This window comes from Tursiops truncatus, chromosome 12 (genome assembly GCF_011762595.2).
Source record: "Tursiops truncatus isolate mTurTru1 chromosome 12, mTurTru1.mat.Y, whole genome shotgun sequence".
Classification (NCBI taxonomy): domain Eukaryota; kingdom Metazoa; phylum Chordata; class Mammalia; order Artiodactyla; family Delphinidae; genus Tursiops; species Tursiops truncatus.
In genome coordinates this window covers 69,200,515-69,215,277 of record NC_047045.1, presented here as the reverse complement: position 1 = coordinate 69,215,277, position 14,763 = coordinate 69,200,515, and the positions used below count along the sequence as shown (strand labels likewise).

Below are 14,763 nucleotides of genomic sequence, written 5' to 3'. Positions count from 1 at the left end.
AATAAGAGAGAAGGACAAATGCTGTATGACCTCACTTATATGTGGAATCTAAAAAAAAATCACAAAAACAAAATGTTATATTACATATAATATAATGTTATATTTCAATTATACTTCAATAAAAAGCGAAAAATGTAAAGATTTCCTATGTACCATATTAAAATAAAGGAGAGAATAAAAAAGATGCCATTTATTACAAATTTAGGGTATTTTTAGGACTCAGCAATAAACCTATAAACAAGAATATGAAATATAACAGAAACATCTATGAGTAGAGTGAACATGGAAATCTCTCTTTTTGCAAAGTTTAAAGAAGTTCTACAGATGTGCATAGTGTTGAGCCACTATTGATTGAACTTTTGGGCTAAGTTTGATGCTATTCATGATCTAAACATCAATAGTTATTTTTTAATATGTGTTTGAAAGCTTCTAATATCCACCCAACTCTCCTATAAAAACAGTCTCCTTTCTCTACTTACTGATATGGACATGCATGTTGTGATACATTCTGAGTATGTATCTAAGAGACTATGGTATTTTATAATAGCAGCTTATATCAAACTCTGATGGCTCTAATATTTACTAGGATAATATGAGTCATTATTCTTATATACACCTATAATATGTTCCTTAAAGGAAATTAAATAGTTCATAAGTAGAAACCATCTCAAAGACAAATTTTTAAATCATCGAGTTCTGCCTGCATTATAATATAAGTGTAAGGTCTGCTCTTCCCCACCTAGTATTTCAATGCCCTCAACACCCCTGTTGGTTACCAACTTTTCCCCTCGGTATAAGTTCCTGAGGTCCGCTCCATATCATAAATATCTAATCGACACTCACGCATGGCCCGGTTCTTACCAGGTGACTCAGCTCTTCATATCGACTGTTGAACACCTCCAGTTTCTCACTGATGATATCATCAAGGATCCCTCCATCGATCAGAGTCTGGCCAAGTTCCCGAATCTGGGTGCGATTGTCCGCTGGATGTCGCAAAACAGATTCTAGAGACTGAACAGGGACAGGGGCAAAAAATAATGCATTTACCAAGGCAAAGTGAATCAAGGATTCTAAAAATGTGCGTTTTATTTAAAACCAGTAATTCCATTTTCTAGAAATCTACTTAAGGAACAAGATTAAAAATGATTAATTCAGGGACTTCCCTTGGTGGCGCAGTGGTTAAGAATCCGCCTGCCAATGCAGGGGACACAGGTTCGAGCCCTGGTCCAGGAAGATCCCACATGCCGCAGAGCAACTAAGCCTGTGCGCCACAACTACTGAGCCCTCGTGCCACAACTACTGAAGCCCGCGTGCCTAGAGCCCACGCTCTGCAACAAGAGAAGCCACCACAATGAGAAGCCCACGCACTGCAACGAAGAGTAGCTCCACTCGCTGCAACTAGAGAAAGCCCGCACACAGCAACGAAGACCCAACACAGCCAATAAATAAATAAATAAAATAAAATAAATTTATTTTAAAAAAGATTATTTCACAAAAATGCCCCTCATGGTATTAATAAACACATAAAATTGAGAACTCAGCATGAATGGTAATATATGAAATTCCATAAAAATAATTTCAATAATTATTAATTACATGGGAAAATGTTCATGGTATGATACAAAGTTTAAAAGCAAAAAACAATACTATACAAATAAAAGAATTTCAAACTGTTATTGATTATATTACTAAAAAGTTTCTATAGCATATATAAAATTCAAGGCACTGTTTTATATACACACTTTATATATACATAAATTTAACCATATGGCTACATATTATTCCCATATTACAGATAGGAAAACTGAAGCTCAGAGAAGGTAAGTAATTTGCCAACACACACACAGTAAAAAGAAGAGCTAAGATTCTAACTTGGCTCCAAAGACTTGGTGATTCCAAAGCCTTTGATCCAGTTACTATAAAGTACTACCTCCCAGCATATATACATAAAAATAGTAATTCGGAAGAAGAACAATAAAATGTTTTAAAGTGTTGTCTTACACTTTATACTTTTCTCCATTTTCCATATTTCTAGAATGTACATGTATTAACTCTCATGTTAGGAAAGTATGTGTTTTTAAAATAATCTTTCAAAACATTTTTTAATACTCTGAATCTCTCACTCTGCTATTTTATTTGAGAAATGACATCTTTTCTCCAGAAGAGCATCTGGCTCCTGGAATTTAGGTACCACATTTGACTTATTTCTGACCTTTAATCCAGTCATCTACTTAATTACTACATCCTATTCTTACAAGTTTTAAAAGCACAGCTACCATCTTCCTCTTCTTTTTTTTTTTAAGAAAATCTATTCTTTTCACACTTTAATCCACTTAAGAAACAGTTATTAAGTTATCATGTGCCACAGGCTGTGCTGGGGAACTAACTAGGGAACAACAAAAAATTCAGGCACATTTCTTGGCCTCAAGGAACTCAAGTTCAGGCTTGGGGACAGGATTCCAGGCCTCCAACACTGCCTTCTCCAGCCTGTCCTCCAATTTTCACATCTGAAGACAACAGAATAGAAGCCACTGTAAACACAGTCGTTGCCGTGTCTAATGAGCAAAAGTAACTTTATGAAGAAACAAGAGAGCACTGTCCTAAAAACATAAGGCAGAGTTTTATCCAGGGACTGGTAAAAACAATCTGGAAAATCACTAGAGCGCTTTATGAAGTCTAAAATGTACTAATTAGCAAACAACTAACCACCTCATAAGGCTGAGTTTAGTGGGTCACCAATAACCCAAATATACATGATGTTATAAATACTTCAGGCAATGGAAGAAAACACAAGTTATGCTGAAAACTACCAACGAAGCGGAAGTATTTGCTGGCATAAGGCATTATGTTCCTTGTTTGAATACTCATTCAGCCTCATTGCAACAAAAATAACCACCCAGAACGCGGGCTCCCACCTCCAGGGCTTCGCTGACAGCATCTGTCTTCTCAGGCAGGGCCTCTGTGCTCTTCATCCGCTCTTCCAAAGTGTTTAGCCAGGTAGTCTCAAGATCCAAATAGTGAAGCAGTTCAATCCAACAAGACCAGACCTCCTAAACAGGCAGGGAACAGTTAGACAAGATAAGAAGCCATTTAGAGACACAATGCATCTCTACTGCTGCACATTCTGTCTAGTCAAGAATAATTTCGTTTAGGTACAAGTATAAATGGGCTTTTAGAAACTGATGAAGCTGGTATTTCAAATACGTGAAATCAAATCGAATTCTTCGATTAACTGTATTAGACCAACTGGAGGGAGGTAGCAGACTGCTTCACTAAGATAAATTCCAAGGCTCTGTTTAAATGCCGAAAATAAAACTATATAATTAGTAGAAGAAACCAGGAGGGAAACATTATTCGTTTGTTTTTAAATAGAAAGGTTAAAAAAATACTCAGACTTGCAATGGTTTTTAACAGCTATATACGAAATTGGTTCCCTGGGTCCACCCTATTCCAGCTCAGAGCTAATGGGTGTAACCATTTGATGCAGACTCTTTCCGACTTTTTTCTAAATTCATATGAACACGTCTATATACGAACAGAGCAACTTTTTACCCAAATTGGAATTTTACTATAATTGCTGCATTAGTTGTAGTCACTTATTCTCATTCCTGTGGGGAGTTGGGGGGCTGGGGTATGATTCATCCTCCAATTCCTAAGAGCAAAATTATGGGAGAAACAAACCCCATGGGAGGAGCCTATTTGACGGATAAATTTAGAAGACAGAGTTCAGCATGGAGCCTACTGGGTTGGTCCTCTTTCAGATCCACTGACTCAGAGGACACATTCTAGTAGCATACACCCCATGTGAGGAATACTTACCAGGTCAGGGGTCAGCAATTTTTTCTATAAAAGGCCAGAGAGTAAATATTTTAGGTTTTACAGGCCACATCTGGTCTCTGTCACAGATTCTTCTTTATTTTTTCTGTGTGTGTGTGTTGCTTTGTTTTTAACAACTCTTTAAAAATTAAAAATATACAAACAATTTTTAGCTCCTGGGCCATACAGAAACAGGCCACAAAACAGATGTGACCCACAGGCTATAATTTGCCGACCCCTGGCTAAGACTAAAAGGGAAAAGAGGTGTCTGGTCCCCCAAATTTCTATAGGCAGAAAGCAGGCTGAGAAATCTACTCAGCTGCAAGCAGAGCTCTATTTCTTATGGGAAGGAAGGGATGGCTTACAGAGAAGCTCTCACAAGAAGCAGGACTGGCCCCTAATCAAGCAACAGTCCCTGGCCCGAGAGTAGGAGCCCTGACTACACGTGTCTGGCTAGATTTCAGAACTACTAGCATTAGATTTCAGAGTCACTAATGCCAGTGCCTGCTCTTTTTACTTTCCACTGCCCCAACTTTTTTGAATGGGAGTGTCCACTGAGGTTTTCCTGTACCTATCTCACCACTGTGTTGGGTATATGAGGTTCAGATAACTTATCTTTTTAGTGCCCGGGTCGCCAGATGGAGAGGTGTCACACCCACACACCTGCACCTGAAGAAAACTGTTCCAAGGAACCACATTTGCATTTGCACCGGATGTAGATCGCATGATACTGGATTTTGAGCTTGATGCTGTACTGAATAAGACCTTAGGAGTCTCTGGGAGAGTGTAAGAGTATTTTGCATGTGGAAGGACTATAACTAACTTATGACCAGAGAGTGAACTATGCTGGATTAACAATAGCCACAAATTTATTACAGCTACTCCTGTGAAGTGGTGAAATTGTCTTCTCCTCTCCTGAATGTGGGCTGGCCTTGTGACTTGCTTAGAGCAAAAGGCGGCTACAGAGATGATGCTGTGTCAAAGTGCAGACCTAGCCTTTAAGAGAACTGGCAGCTTCTGCTTTCTCCCTCTTAAAAGCCAGCTGCCATGCTGTAGAGAAGCCATAAACCTGAGAGGCCACGTGGAAGGGGACCTGGTGGATGAGAGTGGACCTGAGTGGAATATCCATAAGCCACACGGAGCAGAAGAGCCATGCAGCTAAGCCAAATCAACCCATAGAATCATGAAAAATAATAAATGGTTGTTTTTGTAAGCCATTACATTTCGGCAAGGTTTGTTACACAGCAATTAATAACTGAGACATAAGTGTATATATTAAAAATATACAAACATGTTTGGGAAGATTATACATCACTTTCTAGATAATGATTACTTTAAGAGAGGGATCAAGAGATGGTATGAGATGGGGAAAAAGGGAACGGGTTCTGTAATGCCAATTAATTTTATTTGAAAAAAGAAGATCTGGAAAAATATGGCAAAATGTAACATTAGTTATAGCTGAGGGATATGTATATGGGTGTTAGTAATATCATCTGTACTCTTCTATAAGTTTTAAATATTTCATGATTTAAAACATTTTAAAGGAATCTAGAAATAATCAAGGTAATAAAGTTGGACTCTTTGGAAGAAAGGCATCCTTACTCTAATTTAGAAATTTGGACTGTTTCTACCCAAGATCTCTTGGTAATCCCTCACATAATTTTAAGAATGCTTCCATTGTGAAATCTTTTTTCTTCTTATCACTTCCCCTTTCAAAGGCATCAAGGTGTCATATTTTCTCTTTTATCTACTTTGTTTTCTTACACTTTTCCTTTTCTTCTCTCAAACTAATTCCAAAATAATTCTAAAAGTAATTCTGCAAGCAATACTAAAACCTTGAAATATTTCATTCCTCATTCTCAAACTGTCAACTCTGGGTCATAAAGACAGTGTGAAGAAATAACACAGAATTCATGGTGGTCTCTTGTTAGCTTGGGATAACCTGGGGACTCCATTATTTAAACATATTGTGAGTAGTTACTTTGGCTAATAATAGACAGGAAAATAAACAAACCAAAAAAACAGCAAAATCATGGGTGATTAAGGCAGAGAAGAAAACATGGACAAGACTGTAGTAGAATTCAATTCCAGGATCATCTACTGGGACTTAAGATTAGCCATACATAATGTTACATATTATGTTCACAGAATGTTAAATTCGCAAATGAGTAACCTCAGGTGTTTTAAGTTAGGCAATATCCTAATATTAAAGAATGAGGCTTTGTTGACTTGTAGCTTTCTTATTAACTAATCCAAATTACACTTATTTTATAGATTCAGAACAAATGAGTAATGAGTGAATTTAGTTTAAATACTGCAGTTGTGATTACCATTTTAGGATTCATCACAATGCCATCATTTGTTTTAGGTTGAACTAAATTTAAATTGCTATCAACTGAAGGGCTTCTTAAGTCTTTTCAATAAGATGTGACAAATGTCACACTAATATAAAAGCAAACAATCAAAAACTTAATTTTATTTAAAAAAAAACTCATAGAATCATCTACATCTTAAATCCTATGGCCAGGGTAGGGGAAATGGTCCAGCAAAATACCAGCAAATTCAAGTTAGTCTTTCTTTCACTCTAAATAAAACCTATAATTTTAAACAGCCCTCTAAAACAGAAACCTCAATTCATCTCTGTGCACTAACCAGGCAAAAAAAAAAAAAAAAAGGAGGTACTCACAGTATATGTCTTAGAATTTTAGGACTGGAACAGACTCTACAGATCATCTGTAATATAAAAACCCTGAAAACCTTGATTTCACGCGTAATAAATGTCTAAAGCTAAGAAACTACTTTTCCAAGAAAGTTCCACTAACTGAAGGCAGATCTTGCTCTCCAGTTTTCTTTTCTCTGTTTCATTTTTATCAACCTATTACCTAAATTATTATCTAATAATTACTACTACTGTTATTATTATTATCTCAACCATGAAAGAACTACTTTTCTTTTATGATCTAGTATTTGAAAAGAAAACTGGAGGTTTTTTCCCAAGATATGGAAGCAGCCAGTACATTACAGAGTGTGAACCTCAGAAATGCATCAGTGAAAAAACACCATACCTCCAGCGTGTGGCACTTTCCGCGAATTCTATTACAGAGAAGTTGGTAATTCTCCAGCACAACATTCAGCTCAGACGTCAATTCCTGGCCACCAGAGGGCACCTTTGCAGCTAATAACTTGATGTTGTCCTTGAGAATCTTCACTCTCACCTCCTTCTGCAACACATCCTCTTTCGCCCTCTGTTCCAAGACAGAATGAACTTGAAAACTGGCTCCCTGTCTCAGGAACCAATTTCTTTCTTTTTCAAAAAATAACTGAGCCAAAATTAAAACATCCAGATGATTCTAACTACCTAATCTGAACATTATGAGGTAATCCCTACGGAGAGTGCTTGCGAAATAAGAATGCTAACTACAAAATTTTACTCATTATATATCCCAATGTACACAGTCCCCATGCAGACATTTTCATTTAATAACAGCACTGTTAACACCTAAGTTATCCCAAATTATGTTTACTGACAGGAGGTACTTTCAAAGTCTGGGTCCATAATAAGAATTAAGTGAATTAATTTTAATTGATCACTGGAAGTCAAGCAAAAATGGAAGTGCACCATGGTAGAAGTATTCTTTAAAAATAATATAAACATATTTTCTTCTGATAATTAACAGCATTTCAAAGATGACAAAGTTATACTGGGAAGATCTGACCTAAAGGTAGCTTCCTGCCTGACTCTCCTTCCGTGCTTGATGAAGTCTCATACTCAGGAAAATCAACCTCAAACAGCCTTTCACTTTCTCTTGTAGCTTTCTTTACTACTTAATGATTTTAAATTTCTCTAGGTTGGGATAAAATAATTAAGTGTAGTGGTTTTCTTAAAATCCTAATGGTTGTTTGGCAGAATAAAAATAAAATGTTGCCCAATCAAGAGTTTTAATCTCGTTTTTCTTAATTCTCATTCCTAGTGACCTTAAAAAAAAAACCAAGAACAACAACAAAAAAACCCCACAGAACTACAATGTCAATAGTGCAAATAAGATGGTTCTTAACATGGTAGGCTACCTTTAAAATACCTTATATACTGAATAGTTTTAAAGTTTCAAGGAAAGCTACACTAAAACAAAGTGTTTCTGTGAAAATACTACAATAAAAGTCCTTTTTATTTATTTTGACTCATACACAATAATGTATTGGTGAAAAACAATCCTTTTAAAAAATATCTGCACAGATGTTTGCTTTTGTTATACTTGTAGGCAAGTTGCAACTCTTATTTTTTTAAAAGTAGCTTTTAAGACACTATCTCCTTTGGCTTCGACACTGAAGGACACTTGAAGCAGTGTTGGAAAAGTGGGAATGATGTCCAGTTCTTTTATTATATAAAAAAAGAGAGTGTGCAAGACTACTGACACAGAAATATAAGTTTACAGCAAATACATCCTGTGGACCGAACTGATATTAAATCCCTTGACGACATTCCTAATGTTCCTCTCACCTGCTCCAACAAAATTTTGGTATTCATGTGTGCCCCATGTATTAGCTGGAAGACTACAGCTGGTGAAATAAAGATAAACCCCAACCTAATTGGGAAGTCTCTCTTGTTCTTTACAAAAAATAATTCTTCCTCAAAATTTCTGGAAGTAGATAGTGGTGATGGTTGCACAACATTGTGAATATAATTGCTGCCACAAAATTTCTGAGTCATTCACTGTGGCTCACCAAGGTCCTAATGTAAGACGTTTTCGCAGGGGCCCTCAAGACTCAACTCATGGGCCAGGTTAGCACGTGGACTCTCAGCTTCCTAGCCCTACTAAAATCATGGCAGTTGACCCTCCTTTTTTTGTTGTTGTTTTTTTTGTAACTTGAAATCTTACTGTGAGAGATTATATGTACATTATCAGGCCTTACAGCTAGGTAGATGATTGACTGATGGATTGATTTTAAAGGGAGGAGGGGAGATAGAAAGTCTCTTGACCCTGACTGTCCAGCCTCACCTTCATTTCCTCCACAGCACTCCCAAGTTCTTCTGGTGACTTGTACTCAAAATCCCTCTCCAGGTAGTCTTCTTCTGCTTGGGCCATCCATTCCTGCATCTCTGCCAAGTCTTTTTTCAGGTTCACCACTTTTTCCTGACTTTCAGACAACCTATTTTTTTGAATAGTAATCTAGGAAGGAAAAGCCATTCACTCGAATAAACAAATCCTGGTATGTTAAATGTCAGCTTCTAGTTTCTAATATCAAAAGACACAGTAATAACTTTCCACAAAGAGTCTTAAGGTTTAAAATTCAGATGAAACTCTGTATACATTTTGTGCTGATGCTGTGGAATATAAGCAATAATGAAAACAATAATTATAACTGGGATTTGGTATCACATTTTGGACATTAATCTGGAAATACCTATTATAATTCTGAAAATGCATAACTGTTGACAGAGTAATACTCAACTGAAGGGCTCTAACCTACATCCATGAAAGCATGTATTTCAAGGAAATCTACTATAACCTTATTTATGGGGCAAAAAACCCTGAAGCAACCAAAATGTCCACTTTTTCCTTTTTAACAGGATTCCCCATTAAGACTGCACTTTTTAAAAGCAGAGAAGAGTAGATTGCTATCAAAGATGTTGATACAACACTGCCTTACAAAATTTTGGTTTTGATAATCTACTGTACTTGTATATTCCATACAGATACAAAAAAGTTACATTAGAAAATAGGTATTTGTCTGAATCTGGTTCAATAGCTTTTTTAACTATTTTAAGAAGCCTAAAAATATCTTTCAGAAAGATCCCTCTAACCACACACTGACTTCTGTGGGAGAAGATATCATACCACACAGATCATCCAGGGCTCACTTCACTATTCAACCTCCCACTCAAATGAGCTCTCGCAGTAGTAGTCACCCTGCCAGGGCTTGCTTGGCTGTGACACTGATGGTGACAAAAGCGCAGTTCAGGAATAGGATGGCTCTCTCGAGAGTAAGGGGGAATACTTAGTGGCCCTCCTGTTTCACTCTCCAAACAGGATCACAGTCATAAAAATAGACAGGCACTAAATAAATAGGAGCTTGGATTTCAGTGCCCCACATGGCACTCAGAGAGTCTACTGCCAGCAATATACACAGCCCTGCTTCCCAAGTCTTGTTGATCTAGTGGACTTTTAAAAAAAATACAGATTTCAGGGCCCCACTTCCCCAAAATTCTTTTTACTAGTAGTTTCCAAACACTAGTCAGTTATATAATATTCATGGATCCACAGAGAAGTGAGAAGAATAAAGACACTGTAGCAAACTTTTCAAAAAAAGAAAAGCTGAAAATTATCATTAATTATCTGAGATTATATACTTTCTACATTTTGGCATTAAGATGTTTTTCCTTTCATGATATCATGCATATAATAGACTGTTTTTATTTGTTGATTTTATATATCTATCCTTTCTTAGAAAAATAAAAATTTGGCAACACTATGTTTGTCCAAAATTTCTTCAACCTTTTACTACTCAATGATATACAATAGTCTAGAACTGCTTTAGATAATTACATAGCAGGTGGCTGCCTCCTTGCTGAAGACACTTAAAAATTCCCCATGTATTTATTCCCATACTTTGAAACAATAATAATCCAAAATTAATTCTATGTTGTCATATGTGTATTATGTATATATGTAGATAAACAGATACACAGATCTAAATATCTACATGTACCTAAGCATCTATCTACCCATCTAGCTATTGTCTTTCTTGCTCTTCACTGTGACTTCCAAACCAGTTTCCTTATTTACTTCCTAAAAAAACCCCAGCTCCTTCAAGCACATGTCATCAAATTATAGCACACTTAAAAGAGTTTGAATTTGGCTAGAATGTAAGATGACATTATGAAAATATTTTCTTAAGTGTGACAATGATACTGCAGTTTTGTAGAAGATTGTCCTCATTCATGGAAGAAGCAAGCTGAAGTATTTAGGAGTGAAATGTCATAATATTTTCGACTTCCTATCAAAACTACATATATAACAAAAAAAAAGGTATGCGTGTGTGTGCCTGTGTGTGTGTGTATGTATGTAAAGAGAGAAGGAGGAGAGAGAGAAAAGGCAAATGGGGCAAAACATTAACAACTGGCAAATTTAGGAATGGCTTATGGCCGTTCTCTCAACCATTATTTCAACTTTTCTTTAAATTTGAACTTGTTCAAAATAAGGAATTTGGGGGCAAACAAAATAAAATACTCGGGGATGCAAATATAAAATTTTCGTGTATCAACATTAAACAAAAAACATTGTATTAAGAGCTATGTACTATCTACACAACTGTCTGTGGGGTATTCCTGCATTTCACATTTTCTCCTCTTGTTTTTTACCCCTCTCTCACTCACTTCAGCTGTATGCAACCTCACTATTACTTCACTAACAAAACAAAAGCAATCAGAAGACAACTACTTCATATTCCCACTGTACACATAGTTGCCTTCCCTTCATTACCACAGAGGGACTACCTAATAGCAATTCTTTCACTTAGAGGGTGGATCTCATCCCCTCTTGCCTAATCATAGACTTTGCTTCAGCAATTATCTTCTCTCAATCTCTTCTGCATCATTTTCTCTTTCTAAGTGAAGTCCTTTTCGGCATGCAAACTTCCAGTAATACCCCTTATTTTTAAAAATTACAAAAACAGCTCTTTGGATCCCCATGTCCCTTCCAGCACCTACCCCATTTCTCGGCTCCCTTGAATAGAGAAATTCTCAAGGTTGGTTACACTTGCCCCAGTACTTCATTTGCTTTCCTCTCCTCAACATTCTCCAATGTGACTTTCTTTCCCACCACTCCACTGGAACCACTTTTCTCAAAGTCCATAAAAGCGATCATCTTGTCAAGTCTAAAGCTTGCTTTCCAGTTCTGATTAGTCTCAGCAGTCCTCGGCATTGAGCACTGTGAAAAGCTCTCTCCACTTGGCCACTGGGGCCTCACGCTCTCCTGGCATTTCCCCTCTGGCTGACCTTTCCTTCTTAGCATCCTTGGCCAGCGGTAAGTGCTAGAGACCCCATTTGCATGTCTCGTAATCTTGAATTTAATCCTTCCAGTATGGAAAGCATCACTTCACCTGCTCCCACAAAAGCCTCTCCTTGAGTCTTCACCATTTCAGTAAACAGCACCACAATTCACACAAAGTGGAAGCTTTGCAAAAGTCCTGAGCTGTCATTAACTATTCACTTTTCCTCATATCACATATCTAATCCATTACTAGACTCCCAGCTCCACTTTCAAAATATAGTGCAACCCAACATTTCTCATGACTTCCACCACTATCTCCCTAGGCCAAGGGGCCATCCTCTCTCTCCAAGGCTGCAATAACCTTTAAGTATTCTCCTCATTTTTATTCTTGCTTTCCCAGAGCAAATTATCCACATGGAAGCCAGGGTGATCTTAAAAGATCTGTCATGTATCAATTCCTTGCTCAAATCACTCTGCCTTCTATGTAAAATCATACTTGAAATAAAAGTCAAAATCTATGCTTCAAAGGCCATATACAGTCCATCTCTACCTACCTTCTGACCTCGAATCTTCCCATTCTCCAACCTGCTAACGCCTTCCTTCATTCTATTCCAGCTACAACAACTTTCTTGTTCTTTATTGAATATGTCAAGCTCATTCCCACCCAGGGGCCAAAGGTACAAGAGCACCCTCCCTTCATTAAAAAAACATGACCCAATTCTGGCCCCAGCCTGCCACCCATGCTGTAGTTATTCTAGACCACAGTTTTTCAAACTGGATGGGCTATAACATCAGTTTACTCTGTCAAGAGAAGCCACTATCTACCTCTTGAAAACCACAGGCAGTGAAGTTTAAAAACTCACCTCTTTGCTACATTTCTCCAGTTGTGTTTGGTAGTCAGCTAGTTTTGTTTGCATCCAGGTTTTGATTCCAGCAACTGGAGAACTTCGAAGGTTAGCTTCTATTTCTTTCATGTCTTTCAGAGATGATTCAATTGTTTCTATTTCATTAACAAATGCCTGAAAACATAACATAAGCCCTTGTTGGGTTCATGCCTATATAAGTAGATGCCATTATTACAGTTTGTCTGCCTGTATCCCTGCAAATATTTTAAGAACAGACTGCTTGGGAGTCAGGACTTTTAACTACTTAAGAAATATGGTCTTAAGAAATTCATTTCACCTGGATGTTTCATATAGCCATCTACCAAATTAGATTGGAAATACTTGACTCTCAGCAGGGAATAGTATTTTAATTAATTTAGAGAAGCCTAATGATTTCAACAAATATAAAATGCGAGAAGTATTACTGGCAAACTTCATTTGTAAAATATGTTTTTCTTAAAGCCTCACCATGTGGCACAATAAGAGCGATATACAACTGGTAATTATGACACTAAGATTGTCACCGTACATAAAACAGCAGCTACTGGGCTTCCCTGGTGGCGCAGTGGTTGAGAGTCTGCCTGCCGATGCAGGAGACACGGGTTCGTGCCCCGGTCTGGGAAGATCCCACATGCCGCAGAGCGGCTGGGCCGTGAGCCATGGCCGCTGAGCCTACGCGTCTGGAGCCTGTGCTCCGCAACGGGAGAGGCCGCAACAGTGAGAGACCCACATGCCGCAAAAGAAAAAAAAAAAACAGCAGCTACTAATGAACTAAAATTGCTCTTATGTTCTACACCCAAAATTTAATGTGAAAAAGAACAGATACATGTATATGTATAACTGAATCGCTTTGATGTACACCTGAAACTAACACAATATTGTTAATCAACTATGCTCCAATATGAAATAAAAATTTTTTTAAATTCTATAACCATGGCCAAAAACAGAAATATGAAAAGTCAGTCATTTGTTGACTAGCTATAAAGTCAAAAAAAAGTTTATGATGAAAGATATTTTATCTAGGTTTATTGTCATGTCATATTCTTACAATTTTAATAAGAGCAGCAAATAATAAAGAAGAAGAAGAAAATGTTATTTAGTACAGCAGGTTCCCTAGATCAGCAGAACTCACAGAGCACTCGTCAAGCTGTCTTTGTAGCCCTTCGGCATCTCCTTGGACAGCCTGCTCTTTCATTAAGAAGTCTTTCACACCATCCATCCACTTCTCAATGACTTTTGAATCAGCCTAAATAAAACACAATAACAAAGGGGGATATTACTCAGTGGCATTCAACCTACTACATCTCAAGATCTATTGCTACTGGGAAAAAGGCAACTTTTCAAAACTCTGATAGCATCATTTTCATTTATTTTATTTCTTTCTTTTTTAAACTTATAACATTGAAAATAATTATTTTCTTCATTGTTGCCTAAAATCCTCATGAGATGATATCTTGCTGATCATTCTAAAAATTTCAAAACACTCCCCAGTGAACAAAGTTATTTTGCTTAACGTGAGCAATATCTATGATTAAAAATTCAAATTAAAGGTAAAAAATGTTTTTCTGGGTATAATCGGCTTAACAATCTTTCATTCTCATATAATTTAGAACAATTCTCTCCTTAAGCTGGCTACTCAAAGCAGGAGTAAATAAATAGCACAGTGGAAGGAATACAATAGATTTTTCTTAGTTCTGCGGTTCGATGCCTTGTTATCTAAGAACCCAGTATGGTCCACCACCCAGCTCCATTCTTTCATTCAACATTTACTAAGCACCCACTGTAATCCAGTTACTGTGCGTGGTACTGGGGGGAATGAGAAAGGGAACATTTTGCAGAAAGAATGAGACTTCAGACAGGTAGTAACACTGGAACTGGACCTTGAAGAATGCAAATCATTAGGTCCAACTTGAGCTCCAAAACTAGAGTAAAGTGATGGTCATTTCTTTCCAAGGTCCCCCATCCATCACTGGTTAGTCTGATTTGTTATTTTCCCTTGCATTGAGCTGAATTTGTTTCCTTGTACTTTCCTCAATTATTTGCTTCTCATTCCTCCCTAGGAATGGAAATAA

The 14,763-nt window shown here is 37.1% G+C and overlaps 1 protein-coding gene across 11 annotated transcripts in view; it reads right to left on the bottom strand.

Annotated features, from left to right (window-relative positions):
• The window catches only part of UTRN (utrophin), a 497,402-nt gene that overhangs the window by 313,704 nt on the left and 168,935 nt on the right, over positions 1–14,763 (bottom strand). For all 11 annotated transcript variants that reach the window (XM_019951537.3, XM_019951539.3, XM_033867812.2 and 8 more), the window contains 6 exons: positions 13,824–13,937; positions 12,671–12,826; positions 8,814–8,984; positions 6,882–7,061; positions 2,916–3,050; positions 862–1,011 (listed from right to left, as the gene is read on the bottom strand). In XM_019951537.3, the coding sequence (XP_019807096.2) occupies positions 862–1,011; positions 2,916–3,050; positions 6,882–7,061; positions 8,814–8,984; positions 12,671–12,826; positions 13,824–13,937 (906 nt within the window). The remainder of the gene's footprint in view (positions 1–861; positions 1,012–2,915; positions 3,051–6,881; positions 7,062–8,813; positions 8,985–12,670; positions 12,827–13,823; positions 13,938–14,763) is intronic.